The sequence below is a fragment of the Neophocaena asiaeorientalis genome, unplaced genomic scaffold (genome assembly GCF_003031525.2).
Source record: "Neophocaena asiaeorientalis asiaeorientalis breed wild unplaced genomic scaffold, Neophocaena_asiaeorientalis_V1.1 scaffold39, whole genome shotgun sequence".
Classification (NCBI taxonomy): Eukaryota; Metazoa; Chordata; class Mammalia; order Artiodactyla; family Phocoenidae; genus Neophocaena; species Neophocaena asiaeorientalis.
In genome coordinates, this window is record NW_020175670.1 from 2,431,994 (window position 1) to 2,447,768 (window position 15,775).

Sequence of the window (15,775 nt, forward strand, 5' to 3'; positions counted from 1 at the left end):
AAAAAAGAAGTTATTTTCTAAGATTGCTTTCCAACTTTCTCACACAAATGGTGAAATAAAAACCAAATAAAAGCACAATCAAGGAAATATTGTAATATGGTGTTTCAACAAAACTAAACTGCACATTTCAAAAGACGGACAGTGAAGCCAGCTATGGAAGACTTTTAAGTCAGGTTCTCAAAGATAATTTGATCGTCAATAACTGTCTGGGAATAGCCAGAGCTAAAAAGTCTACTCCTTGATGGACAACGGTCAGTTTAGGTGTTTATTTTTTTCCTATGAATTGACTACTATTAAAATTTTGATTTTAAAAAATTTTTACTGAAATATAGTTGATTTACAATGTTGTGTTAATACAGTAGGTTCTTGTTGATTATCTATATTAAACATAGTAGTGTGTATATGTTAATTCCAAACTCCTAATTTATCTCTCCCCCTCTTTCCCCTATAGTAACCATAAGTTTGTTTTCTATGTCTGTGGGTCTATTTCCATTTTGTAAATAAGTTCATTTGTATCTTTTTTTTTTTTTTTAGATTCTACATATAAGCAATAGCATATGATATTTGTCTTTCTCTGTCTGTCTGACTTCACTTAGTATGATTATGATATTTTACTTACTGCCTCCGCAGATTTATAGGGAATGTCCTGTTTGGTGACTGTCCCTGAAAATCAGTGAAAAAGCAGCATTGTGTAGGGATCAGGGCATTGCTCAGACAGACAGTTTCAGTTCACAGTCCAGCACCTGAATGTTATTGTGTGTTACCAGGCAAGTCATTCAGTCTCCATGAACCTGTATTTCTTCTTCTGTAAGATGGGATTAAAACTACCGTTTTTACGTTGCAGAGTTTTAATTACATGAGAAAATGTGAAGGAGAGTGTCCAGCACATTGTAAATTATCAATACATGTTAGTCAATATGGATCATTCTTCTAGAGAGTTTTCTCACAACTAGTCACTTTTTTTGATTAAATTTAAACGTCAAGCAAGTTAATTCTTTCATGGGTAAATAGTCATAAAAACTAGGAGAAATCATAAAAGGAAAATTGTAGTTTCCTTCCTTGATTTGTCGTAATAGCCCTTTCTTAGATGTGTAAATATCAGTATTTTCCTTTTTCTAGACAACAAGCCAGTGAGGAGCCTCAGGCTGCCTTCGTCCCACCAGAGATGTTCGTGTCATCCAGTTATGCGGGACAATTCTTTCAGCCAGCATCCAACCAGGATTATTATTCACCGTCTTCTTACATTGACAGTTTTGATGAAGAGCCTCCTTTACTAGAAGATAAGTTAAGGAAGTACTATTAATGTGTGTACAGCTCAAAGAACAATAGCAATAATCAGCTCTTAATGTGCGCTGTCAGCATGCCGCACACAGTGTTTTATGTGATTATTCCACATATAAACAAGAGTCTGCCAGACCAACACACTTAAACCTTTGGGAGTTTGTCTCCTGTATGTGTGGGGACAATTGGAAGTAGATACAAGCTATTGCTGTGCTCGTCTTGCAGTTTTTAAAAGTTTCTTCACTGTTTCTTGAATGTGGACTCCCTGACCATATCTAGACAACAGTGAAGACATCTTTTGGCAGAGTGATTATATCAGAGTAACCACAAGCATATCTTACTATTTTCTGCTATGTTTGCCTGGGAGCAAAATGGGTAGTTTCTCAGTACTCTTTTTTGTTGTCATGGAGAAAAGACAGGTTTTTTTCCCTTCCTGGCTCATGTGAGCCCGCACATCTCAGATAGATACGACTAAGTGGGAAGGAATATGATTCCAGTAAATAGCACTGTTGGTGGCAAGGAAACCTAGGGACCCTTGCAGTTAAAAGTGGCCTCCAAAGATTTCAGGCATCTTCCATCCATTGATTTTTTTTTTAATCCAGCCAATTTATATCTGCCACTTTTGTTCTTAAGGAATGTCAACATGATGCTAGAAAACTAAAGTTCAAGGAGATTTATATTTGGAAGCCAACGGGCTTCCCTGGTGGTGCTGTGGTTGAGAGTTCGCCTGCCGATGCAGGGGACACGGCTTTGTGCCCCCGTCTGGGAAGATCCCACATGCCGCGGAGTGGCTGGGCACGTGAGCCATGGCCGCTGAGTCTGCGCGTCCGGAGCCTGTGATCCGCAACGGGAGAGGCCACAGCAGTGAGAGGCCCGCGTACCGAAAAAAAAAAAAAAATTGGAAGCCAAGGAGAAATATTCACAGGCTAACTGCTCTAACTCTTTTGTATGTAGTCCAGTGAAAAGGGATAGGCTAAAATTCCCAATATTTCACATCAAAAGATCATTGTTTGCTTCTTATGAACACAGCCAGCCACCTGATAGTAAAACATTCTTCTCTCTTTGCCTTCAAATTAAGAAAAGAGGAAAGATTTAAACCATTCATAAAAGCACAGAGATTTATATAATCGATTTGTTGGCTCTTTAGAAGCCAGTTAAGTTTTTGGATCAATTACGCTTAACCAATTCATTCTAATTTGCCTCTGCATCTGATATCTAACACCTGAAAGTTATAAGCTATTCTCATCAAGAATTTTCCTTGACTCCACCAACATCTCTACATAAAAAAACCTATCAATTGACTAATTATAAAATTAATCTATATTCAAAATAGAAATTTGGAAAATATAGAAACATATGAATAAAAATATTTAAAAATCACCAAAAATTTTGTCTCTGAGACATATCATTAATAATTTGATGTAATTTCTTCCATCCTTTATTCTGTTTTTCTATGAATATATACATATATACACTAAAAAATGAAATACTATATTTCTTTGACTATGAATATATTGGTAAATATTTAAAAATAAAAGTTGGATCATACTATGGGCATAAAGTTTTATATTTTTTAAAGTTACTTTATATCATAAGCATTTCTATACAGGCATTCTTTAAAGTCATTAAATGTTATTTGAAAATATGACATGTAATGGCTTCATAATATTTTACTATATACAAGTACTATAATTTAAATCTACCATAGAGGTCATTCTTTATAATCAATAATGCTTTGGTGAATATCATAGTAAAAACTTTGACCTGTACAGAATCTGTCCTTAGGATGGAATTATAACATTGGGATTACTGGGTCAAAAGTCATTTATACTGTCAGGCTAATCTAGAAAAATAATGAGCCAACAGACCTCCATAGTAGAATATGAAATGTCTTTGTTAATTTGATAGGCAAAAAGGCAAAAAAGAATACTTTTTATTTCTTGGTTACTAGAAAAGTTAGACATTTTTTTCATATGTTTATTGACTGTTTTATATGTTTTTTTCGTATGTTTATTGTTTTACATGTTTTTACTTCTTTCTGTTTTTCAAGTTCTTTGCCAGATTTCCTATTGGAGTCTTAAGATTTTTCCTTTCCTTTTTTATTTATAGAGATATTTATATGGTAAAGATATTAATTATTGTCTGGAATATGTATTTCAAGCTTTTTTTTCCTAGGTTGTGTTTGCCATCTAATTTGTTTGTGGGATATTAGGGCATATAGTCATTTTATTAATCATGTTTATGTTTTTAACTCCACAATATTTTTCTTGGCAACTTTTCTTTCCAATTGCTCTTTTGTTTAGAATATATTTCTCCAGCTCTAGATACTGCTTATATCCTCTTGTAGATTCTTAAATTATCTTTTTGTTTTTCACTTAAATTTTTGATTCATTGAAAATTGTTTTAGGTTAGTACATGAAGTAGAATTTAACTTTTTTTTCTTTAATGATTAATCAATTTTTCCTGTAACATTTACTGAAAATAATCTTTTCTACTTGTCTCAGATGCCTCCATTCTAATATTCTAAACTCAAATACATTCTCCCATGATGTCTTCTTAAATTTCAAACAGGAAATATACTAGATTTCCCCTCCTATTACATCTCAGAGAAATTCCTAGATTGTTTTGTTTTCTCTTTGTGATTATCTCCACCAAATATATTGTATATTAGAAGAGAGAGTATCTGATATAATTTTGCATTTTGAGTCTATGAAATTTCTAGACTCTGATCCAATATGTTCTTCAGGCTGGGTGACTTTGTGAAAGCCTCAACCCTCATCTGTCTAAAAGATATAAAAAGACCATAGGCAGGATTTCTAGGATAAGATGATAAAAGACATTTGCTACTTTTTATTGAGCGTATACCAAAACAACCTATAAAATTATGAAGTTATAATAATTAACATCCCTTGCACAAAAACATGCTATTTGAAAGTGCACTCATTTATTCCTTAAATACTTAGTTGTCTAAAAGACTTGTTTCGTTTTATGTAAGAATAATAACCTTTGCTATTTGATCATGTATAATCAATGTTAACAAATGCATCTTGAAGAATAATAGTCAATTCAAATCTGTCACACTAGAAAAATTACTGTGATATTTGGTATTTACATTTGTAGCATAGCCTGATGTTTACATTTGAAAGGCCAGTGCCACAATTTGCATAGTAAACAAAGATATTAATTCATTTTTATGACATATATATTGTATACTTTACTACCACTAGATGACAGCAAAACAATAAATTTTGCATTCAAATTTCAGAACAGTTTCATCTTTTTTTATCTTGTAAAATAAGTTGTTATATTAGGGTATCTACAATTGATAAATAGGTATCTCATTTGCATACCTTATAATAAATTTGAAAACAAAATATTATGGAGATGTATTTTGGTAAAAAACACATAAAATATTTTTTCTTATGAAAATATTTAGTAGGTCTTATGTTCATTCATTGTTTCATGACTCCATGTTGAAACATGCAAAAGTTAATTATGCCATCAAATAAATGGCTGATATCAGTAATAATGTCTCATAAAGCATTTTCATCTGGGTTTCTTCAGGAATAATAGTTGAAATGTAAATGATTTGCTCACTATTTATTTAATTCAAATTAAATTCAAATTCTTTCTTTTCAAGCTTGGGTTGGCTAGCAATTGTCAACCTGGATGTGAAAAGAGTGAAAGATACACTTTCTATCCTAGTTCGGGCAACGTCTGGCTGACCTAAAAATGTCTAGGCCCCTGTTAGAGCAAGGTCCCTGTATGTCATGGTGATCATTGAAAGTTCATCTAGTATTCTGTGTATAGAATGTCAGCTTTGCAAGGTGTTTAGGTGGTATACACAACTATAAAAGAAGTTGAATTATACCCTGTCTCTGACCAAAGAGCATTACTAAATTCTGGGAAGGGAAGCTGAATGGCAAGTACCAATGATTTAGGGAGACAATCCTTCACATGGGAGAGCTGGGCTCACTTCAAAAAGCTACAAACCTTATGAGATTAGATGCACATTGACTCGACCACAGCTATATGATTAAAAGCATTGGTTCTTTTTTTCTTTTGTACCCTCTTGTTTTGTACCCTATCCCTAGCCCCTGGCAACCACTTTTCTGCTCCAACTCTATGAGTTTGACTTAAAATTTTTTTAGACTCCACATACAAGTGATACCATGCAGTATTTGACTTTCTCTGTCTGGCTTATTTCACTTAGAAAAATGCTCTCAAGGGCCATTCATGTTGTCACAAATGACAGGATTTCCTTGTTTTTTTATGACTGAATAGTGTTCCAATGTGTATATATTTATATATATATATACCACAACTTTTTTACACATTCATCCATCAGTGTACACTTTGGTGGTTTCCATGTCTTGGCCGTTGCTGCTTTCAACACAGGGGTGCAGATATCTCTTTGATATTCTGTTTTTGTTTCCTTCAGATATATTCCCAGAAGTGGCATGGCTGGATCATACAGTAGTTTTATTTTTTATTTACATTTTTTTTTTTTTTGCGGTATGCAGGCCTCTCACTGTTGTGGCCTCTCCCGCTGCGGAGCACAGGCTCCGGACACGCAGGCTCAGCGACCATGGCTCACGGGCCCAGCCGCTCCACAGCATGTGGGATCTTCCCGGGCCGGGGCACGAACCCGTGTCCCCTGCATCGGCAGGCGGACTCTCAACCACTGTGCCACCAAGAAAGCCCAGTAGTTCTATTTTTAAAAAACATTTTGAGGAACCCCCATACTGTTCTCCATACTGACTGCACCAATAAACATTCCCACGAAGAGTGTACAAATGTTCCCTTTTCTCCACATCCTTGCCAACACTTATTTCTTGTCTTTTTGATGTTAGCCATTCTAACAGGTGTGAGATGATATTGTGGTTTTGATTTGCATTTCCCTGATGATTAATGGTGTTGAGCACATTTTCATGTACCTGCTGGCCATTTGTATGTCTTCTTTGGAAAAATTTCTGTTCAGTTCTTCTGTCCATTTTTTAATTGCACTATTTTATTTATTTAGTTTTCTATTACTGGCTCTGTGACCTTGGAAAAGTTCATCACTCCAAACCTCAGCCATCTGATGTACAAAGTAGGAATAAAATAACAGTACCAGCCTCAATGCATGTCAGTAAGACCAACACATGTAAATCTTGTAAGGCTTACAGCAAAATTCAGTAAAAATATTCAGTTAAAAAGAATTCCACTCTTTTTAGCTCAAATGTATGTACTTTATAGTAGTTTAGCTCCAGTTTTTCCTAACCTCCACCTCACCCATATTCAAATTTAAAATGAGAGAAGGAGAGTAATCAGCTTGATTACTGGTTCCTAAGTAGTGACGTTATATTCTCCTTTGTGAATGTCCTTTTTTTTCTACTCCAGATGCATCTTAAAGTTTATCTTTATAAGAGTGGTGAGGAAAGTAACTGGTGTGATGTTGGCATTTATTTCTATATTCAGTGGATGTCAAATGGCTGGTTTTTTGGGTTTTTTTTAATGAAAAAGATATAAGAGGAGCAAAATCTAGCAGCGGGGTCTGTAAAGGGGCAGTCAGAATTCTTTGAAAAATAAGGCATTGGAGAAATAATTAGAAATTACTAATTGAGTGTAGACTCATGGACACTGGGCCCACTGCTTTTGGATATTTTGTTCTAGCATCACCATTCATAAAAGGGAAAGGTTAATTGTCTCAAGAATTTAATCTCTGAATACACAGACTCAACAACACAGAGCACTGACCTTATTAAAATATGTATGCACGCCATGATTGCTTTTACTTGCTGAATGAGACATTGCCTTTTCTCCTCTGTGGAGTTTCAGGCAGTTAGCATGGTATTGCTCTTCTCATCAGGTGGAGTATAAGTAAAATCCCAGACCTAGGCTAAGTGTCTTTAGATTAGATAACACTGCTAATTGAAAATTATGCATGTTTGGTAGGACAAGTTTCAGAAGTGTTAGCAATAGAAAATGCAGGAAAAAGAAATATCTCAATGGGTATTAAGATGGGACTTATCGTTTGTTAGCTACCATTATATTTTGTTTTTACTGTATAATGTCCATTTCCTCATTTTTGGCTGCATTTTAAGCTTCTATTTGCTGCAGAAGGCAGGAAAATTTTTCCTTGATGGAATTATTTCTCTAAAATATATCTTTCAGCTCATTGTGTGGGAATAAAAAGTCTTTTTTTTTGTTTCAAGGTTGCTATATATTACGTAGAACTTTAAACTATGAAGGTATAACAATCAGATTAAAGTGCTAAGTAAATTAATAATATTTGTTAACTTTAATTAAAGAATATTACTCATGTTTATTTTTCTGTATTTATATTATCTCCTCCCCCTTCTTCTTTATAGAACTTGGAATTAATTTTGATCACATACGGCAAAAAACATTGACAGTGTTAAACCCACTGAAGCCAGCAGATGGCAGCATTATGAATGAAACAGACCTCACTGGGCCCATCCTGTTCTGTGGGATCCTAGGAGCTTCCCTACTTCTGGTAATGGACAGCAGCAAGCACTACATATTCCTTTTCTTTTCCTTTTTTTAAGCTAACATTGGTTTATCTAAGTTTCACGTTTACAGCATTATACTTCTACTTCTGCATACACCACAGCCAAGTACCAGATTTTAATGCATGTCCTTTCAAATGTCATTTTTGAAGAGGTTTTTGTAAATATGGAAGAAAGTATATCACTTTATGAAGTGAAAATTGTTTGATTCATAACTACATTTTTTTTGGTGAGAGAAACATATTTAATAGAACCATAATGACAAAGAGAAACTGCCATCATGTATTACAACAGATAAAAAATGTAAATTTAAATAGAATTTCAAAAATCAAATCACCAAGACAGATTTTCAACAAAGCAGGAACTCATATAAATGATTTTCTTGTAATTAAGTCTTTTTTGTTGTTTAGAAAAGACTGTCGATCTGAAAAAGTTGGAGGAACACATGGATTTGGGAAACAGAGGGCTGAAATTTTATGTCTTGTTTTCTGTGAGATTTCTGTTGTGACACTGGACAAATCCCCTCTATTTACTCATCATTTTAATTGCTGGGGTGTATCTATCTCTAGACCATTTCAAATATTCTGTTAGGTATGAGATGAGTCTCCTTGTTTCTGTTAGGCTATTATGAATAAATTGACTTGCAACGATAAGCAGTGATTTGTTTATTCAACCTGTATATTTCCCCTATCATTTTAGTTTTCTGTTTTTTATGAAGGCAATTTTTCCCCTGACATCTCCATTTGTCTTGTGTATGGGCCTCTTTCATTCTTTAAATCTGGGAGTAATGATATTCAGAGTCATCAAAAAAGAAAAACATATTTCCACCTAGGTTAGGTTTAGAAGGTATTCTAGCTTATAGTTTAGAAAAATGATTTCTCCACCCAAAAAAGGGAAGAAAAAGAAGAAATGAGAAAGGTCTATGATTTTGTATTAAGGAGGTAATGACAATACATTAAAAACAGAGGATGAACAAGATGGTCAAGCCAGTCTGACAAGTATGGTTTCATTAGGGCACAAAGGGATAAACTTGGCAAGAGAGGTAATATAGGAAATTAAAGATTCTAAGAAAAGTCCTTAAAATAACTACTCATTTCACTTTCCTTTCTTACAGCTATCCACTTCCCTAATGCAGCTATACTCCTCAAAAATAGCTGTAAAATGTATTTGCAACTAAATGAGTCTTTACTTTTCATTATTAATTACATAATACTAATCGAAATTCTGATAGAAATCTAATTTCTGCATTGTAGTGTGGTCAATAATCACATCATATTTACCCAATACAATAGTACTTAGTTATAGCATCTTATTTCTTCCTTTGAACTACAGCAAATGCAAATACTCAAATAATCTAACACTATATCAACCAGAGTTTTAATTTAGTCTCTAACGTCCCTTCTGTCTTTGTCATAGTAATTTGATAATCTTAGATTAAGCTGCAAGTAAGATCATGTCAATTAATCAAATTGTCAGAAACAATCAATTTAATATATTAACTCATCTTTCTTTTTCAGGTAATTTGTAATGTAACAGCTGTTTGTTTTTCTGTAGAAAATATTACTATTACCATCTCTTAAAGGAAAGCATTAATCCCATTAAGGTCTTTTTTGGGTACATAATGTTAGTTGGAATTATTTAAATATCCTCTTTTTTGTTTTAAGTGCAAAGTAATACAGGCAAAGAAATCAACTGAAAGTGGGAAAATTGGATCTGCCCCTAACTTTGCCTCCAGGTGTGATCCTGAACTTTTTTTTGTTTTCCTATTTCTTGGCCTTCATTTTTTTCATTTTGAAGATCAAAAAAGAGGTTTATATAAGTGGTTCTTAAGGTTCGTTTCAGTTGTGAAATTTTAGGGAATGTGTAAAAGTGCGTATTTTCTCAAACTTTTTAGGCAAATATTTTCACTTCAACTTTACCATTAGATGTGGTTACTTCAGAATTGATTCTGATACATGTAGAACAATAAGGACCGAAAAACTCCCCTGGATATTAATAAAGCCAAATTTAACTCAGAGTCCATTTGAGGCTGTTAACCCTGCCCTGGATATCTAAAATTAAAATGTAAAAGTTGATTTTATGGGCTGGTATATGTATTGTACTAGAGAAAGCAAAACTAAATCCAGAAACAATATTCAAATCTGTTCATTATCTCCGGAGGCGTAAGATTCATAGTCACATACCCATCACTTTTATGATTTATAATTATATAAGGCACAACACCTTTTAGTGGACTTTCTTCATGTTGAAGGAAGCAAACTAAAAAGAACTGCTTCAAACACTCAACACAAATTTAACTTTACTTATTCTTCCTCTTAAAATTATTTTCACCCCCCAAACCATGAACACAAGTGTTTTAAAGCTATGGCTCCATTTAATTTTTCTAGTAGAGTTAAGAGTGTGATCTGGAAAAGGAACATGCACAGCCAATATAAAAGCATAATCAGAAGAATAAGAAGTATTTCAAGTAAAGATGTAGTAATAAGGGTGGTACAAGGCTGACCTAAAATTTTTTGAATTTAAAAAGAAATTGAACATTTATTTTCCATTTCAATTACAAGTCCTTGTTAGAATTTGAAACAACTTAAAAAATGGGACTGGCCCTGCCAGATGGAATTGTACCTCAAATTAGAAAAACTAACAAGAGTAAGAGATAAGGAGAGAGGTCAGTAACTGATATGGAAAAGGACAATTTTACTACCAAATTAGTTTTATCCGCCCTCTATTTACCCCATGCACAAAACTGGTTAGGGTCATGGACCAGCTATGTGTCCTTTGGGTACAGGGAAGTTGTGTTTCACCATTACAACTATTCCTACCTCAGAATTATCCCACCCAATTTAAATATTAAGTAGAATGTTTCTCTAATACATGAAAGTGATTTGAAATTGTCACTATTTTCCAAGTGGAGCAAACTCACCCAATAGAGCAGTGCATAACTGATGTGTTTCTTTTAGCATGCCCATCAGCATTATTGGCATTATTTCACAAAATAGCCAGGAGGACTCATTATGACTAATGCAGCAAAGAATTCTGCAGCATAGCCCAGGGACATTTTGTGAAAGAACTTTGTAGTGATCAACTTCCCCAACTGCAGAGGAAGAAAACTTCAAAATAGCCGGACAAGTTTAAACATTAAAATGGTCGTGATGTTCTCCATTAATTAATTACAAAATAAATATCTCTTTATTCTGTAAGACATAAGGACAGCTATGGAGCAGAAAAAAGGACAGCTAAAAAGCTCTCTCCTTGAATCAACTTACAAGATCCTTTGTTGTTTTCAAATAATTCCCATAAAAACTGGAGTCAGCCTCCTCAATCTTTATCTAGAATTTCTAACCAGCTTAACGTATATATATATAAATGACATGCATTCTTTACTGGAGCTTTGGCATCCTCGGATAGCAAACATTAAAATATCCTCTGTTGAATCAGTAGTAGATTGTGACTTTCCCTGGATGAGTTTAACGGTGCTGGCTCAGGAACAAGTCTCTAGTGCTCTGTGGGTGATGGTAATTTTGATGAATCCTCAGGTCAGTGGTCTATCCTGAACACTACTGACTTCCTTTAACAATACCTCTTTTGTGATTTGCTATCAGTTGGTTTATATAAATCAGTTTTTCGTAAAGTCTGTTCAGTTAAGCTGGTAATAGGCATTATGAAAACAAAGGATTCTGGGGTCAGATAAGTTTGGGGTATACTGGCTTAAATAAGGTTAAATAAGTCCCCTTGTTTATGACTTGTTAGAGCTCCTGCAGGTGTTAAAGACCTAAATTTTAGAGCTGGACTGTCTGGGTTCAAAACTGAGCTCCACTGCTTACCATTATTTTACCTTGGGCAAGTTCCTTAACCTCTCTGCACCTCAGTTTCCTCATGTGTATAATGGGTACAACAATGGTACCAACTAATTATGTTGTGTGGGTTAAATAAATTAATATATGTGAAATCTTTAGAATAGGACCGAACATAGTAAATCTGACAGATGTTTGCTAATATTACTAATATGTTTTGTAAATCTCCAAGACTAAATTGGAATGTTTTCATTAACTTATTCATTCATTTAATTGTTCAACAGATATGGCGAGAAAAATATATCCTTACCTATGCCTAGTACCCCAATAGGCAATCTATGATAAAAAATATATATCTGGAAATATAAGCACGCTTGTGCCATCTCACGTATAGTTCAAGGAGGGGGGGGTGGTGGTGTTTGTTTTCATGACCTGAATCTGTATTACAGGCAGTATTTTTTCCAGAACTCCCAGTCTCGAGACTTATACTACAAAGACATGAGCAGCATTGAGCTGATTGATTCAAAAATACTCTCTGCTTTGTTGACAATCTGATTTCTTCTTGATGTTTGTTCTATGTTCAAACCGTTTTCTTCCCGTTGTTTCAGGCAGGAAAAGTCCAGTTTGGTTACGTGTATGGCACGAGTGCCATTGGCTGCTTAGGGATTCACGCCTTACTAAACTTGATGAGCTCTTCAGGGGTGTCCTATGGCTGCGTGGCGAGTGTTCTGGGTTACTGCCTGATACCCATGGTCATCCTGTCCAGCTGTGCCATCTTCTTTTCACTGCAGTAAGCGTCTGTGTGTGCTAATTGACCCCACCTGCACAATCATCGCTAGGGTTTGCCACACCAGTACAACAGTTAGCCTCTTTCTGATCATGTTAGTAGTGGGATTGGGGAAACTGGCTATTAAAAGCTACATACAGATTCAGGAAAGTAGGTCAGTTTTGGCTCAGGTGCTGTTCCTATTTCGATGATTTAAAAAATAAATTAAACGAAGTTATCTTTAAAATTGGCATTTTGTAAGTTGTCACATTCTTCAGTATGAACTATCGTCACGGGTAATATAACCAACAACAGAAAATTCACTTGTTTGAATTAAGAAGAGTAAGTGCCTGGTGCACACTGACAAATTGCTTCAGCTCCCAAGCACTCTGCCTTCTTGGCGGGAAGCAAGTATTCTTTCTCAGCTGGACTCCTTGCAGTGCAGAATTCCCAGGAAGCCTAATGAGGATATTACTGCTAGAGAACTTTATAGCATATATGCTCAGTCAATATTTTTTTTCTTTTTTACTTCCTGGGCAGATAGTATTTGCAATTCAAAAATATTAACGAGGATTCAGTAGATATGCTTCTGTCGGGCACTTTCCCAGGGCAGTGCATATCACTACCACTTTGGTTGGGAAAAGTAATTACATAGTCCTTTGTCACCTGCCATGCTCCAAATCCAATTAGAAATAAACATTTGCCATCAGTGCTCATTCTTCCACATCCAAAAGAGACACAATTCACATTTTGTTTCTTGGATAATCCAAGTTTTAGGTTATCAACACTATACTGGATAGGATATTACATACAGAATTTTGCCAATGCCAGATAAACATTTTAGAAAGACTTTAATATTTTTGTTTAGATATAATCTCAGATATTTTCTTCATAACGTTATTGAGAATGACCTAGATGGAAATGCTTTTTTTGTTTTAATATGGTTTCATTTTGAAAGTAATAGTCTTGAGAATAAGAGAGCAAACTCTTACTTTACCAGTGAGTGCTCAACACTTAAAAGAGAGGAATACAACAGAAAATGGAAACTTTGAATGTATAAGTACAACGTGAGTTAAAGGTGTATTTATTGAGTCTTGTCTATGGAAAAATTCCACTTTTTGTATATCATGTTCCTTAACAAGCTGTTCTGTTTACTATGTTGTTTGGTACAGATGTTTGACAAGTTACTACAGAGTTCAGTTTTACAACTTCCATTTTGTCAGATGATTTTGCCAAAGAATACTATAATGATCAACCATTTAAAAATTCTAGGTTTTAGACATTATTTCCATCAAAGTTTAGCTTTGGGGTATCTTAAATGACTCCTGATTATTAGGGAAAGAAAATAAAAACTACAACTCTTGAATTTTGAGAATCATCAGAGGTCTGGACATTTTTCATTAGATTTTCATTCTGAAATGTAAAGGATGAATCAGAAATCCTTTAAATTATATTAATGGGGAATAAGCTATCTGATCTCTAAGACCATTACACTGAAATTGCCTTTTTGGGCATATTACTATAACATTCAAATGAATTATATATAATCTCACATTTTTGTTCACCAAAACCTGTAAATTGAATCACTCTAACTTTTATTTCTAATAGATATTAACTAAACCTACAAAGGTAATATTTACTAGAGTGTTTTAAAATATTTTGGGTTTGTTTATAATCTAAGGCATCATAAGCTATATTGTACACTTTTTCACTTGTTTTGCTTTGGTTCAATTATTAAAAGTAGGTATTTCTGTCATTCTCACAAATAATAAACACAATTCTCAATCTCAGATTCAGCCAGGATCAAGTGAGGCAGTATCGTTTGACAGTGGCTAGAACAATACGCTGGTAATTAGCAGCACTTGACCTAATGACCATTCCACTTTGCAATTTTTTTAAGTCACTTCACTCCCATTTCTTCCTAAAGAACCAATTGTCTCCACAGTTACTTTTTGAAGATACCAATTTGAACAAATCCATTTTGATATTATAAAAATCCACACGTTTATTTGCCAAAGTGATCTTCAGCAATGAGGTGGGAGGCCACACACATCTGTGCCTTGCTGCTGCATCTGTTCCCTCCCTGAGCTGTGTCAGGCTTTGCTGTCCTAGACAAAAACCCAGGACATGGACCTGGGAGCGCTGGGGAGTAGGAACCCCACTGGAACGCGAGTCCAGTCATTTTTCTGCTCATACTGGGGGTAAATTTAGGAAGCAAGTGGGGAAAAGAAATCTGTAGCTGTAAAAGAAGTCTCTAAACATAGCTTATATAAAAGAATTTCGGAAGTTGGGATTTGAATGGTGACTCATGAGAGTGACAGCAGGTCAATTCTTCTGTTTCCAATAATCTGAGTTTTTACCACCCTATAAAATATTTAGCTTCTAATGGTGAACTTGATTCAAAAATTTTCTAAATAGCTGAGGGCTTTGAGTTCCTGTGGTTCCTCACCCTCCTTTTACAAATTGAGAAAGTGGTTATAAATATTGTACCAAGGGCATTTCAGAGGCAGCTGTGATTCAATAACCTCTTTTTCTCCTGGTGTAAGATAACCATCTCCTTTGTCTTTGCTCTAGGGGCACCTTTGGAACTGTGTTGGCACTGGTCATCATTGGCTGGTGTAGTCTCTCAGCCTCCAAAATTTTCACTTCAGCCTTGGCCATGGAAGGACAGCAGCTTCTCATTGCCTACCCTTGCGCCTTACTTTATGGGCTTTTTGCCCTCCTAACAGTTTTCTGAAGATTATTTGAGATGGCATTACAGGATTCTATTTGTTTGTCGCTCAGATTATCCTGGAAATGTATTGGCATTCACATTTGGTCATATGATTTCTGTTTTATCGCTGTTGAGAGAATAATAAGCAGAGAGACAAAACAGCACTTAAGGATGGGGCTCTAATAGGCTGTTTGGTTTGAATGATGATTTGCTTATTGGTTGGTGCATTAAAACAATTTAAAATACTTTAAAATAAAAAGGGATATCGTTGTTGTACTGATGGACCCTGCTTTTCTCAATGGATGTATTTCTGAGAAATTGTAAGTAAATAAAGTCATATGCTGACTGGGTAGAGGCAATCTACAGTGAGCCTTTTGAGAAATCTTCATGACAGTTCAAGCTGTGTACAGGTTGTTTAAGTCACACTGTCCAGGGCCTTTGGAGAATTTCAGGGGAGGTGTTATTTAGGGTTTGATTCACCTGAGAGTCAAAGAATCTCCTGCCTTTCCATTCATTTATTTTCACAACTATTGTTTGGTCCCATTTGAACAATGCATTCACTCACCACTTTTTCAAGCCCTAACTTCCTTCTTACTTGGTTTAGATGCCATGGTTCATTACTATAATTTCTCCCTTGAATAAGTATATCCTCAGTACCCTTGCCATTTTGCTCCCTGAATAGATGAATGTGACTGGAGGAAATGCCACTTGT

General features: G+C 34.9%; 1 protein-coding gene across 1 annotated transcript in view; it reads left to right on the forward strand.

Annotated features, from left to right (window-relative positions):
* The window catches only part of YIPF7 (Yip1 domain family member 7), a 21,255-nt gene extending 6,168 nt beyond the window's left edge, over positions 1 to 15,087 (forward strand). The window contains exons 3-6 of the mRNA XM_024731743.1: positions 1,120 to 1,278; positions 7,633 to 7,780; positions 12,193 to 12,374; positions 14,925 to 15,087. Of these exons, the coding sequence (XP_024587511.1) occupies positions 1,120 to 1,278; positions 7,633 to 7,780; positions 12,193 to 12,374; positions 14,925 to 15,087 (652 nt within the window). The remainder of the gene's footprint in view (positions 1 to 1,119; positions 1,279 to 7,632; positions 7,781 to 12,192; positions 12,375 to 14,924) is intronic.
* The last annotated feature ends 688 nt before the right edge of the window (positions 15,088 to 15,775 follow it).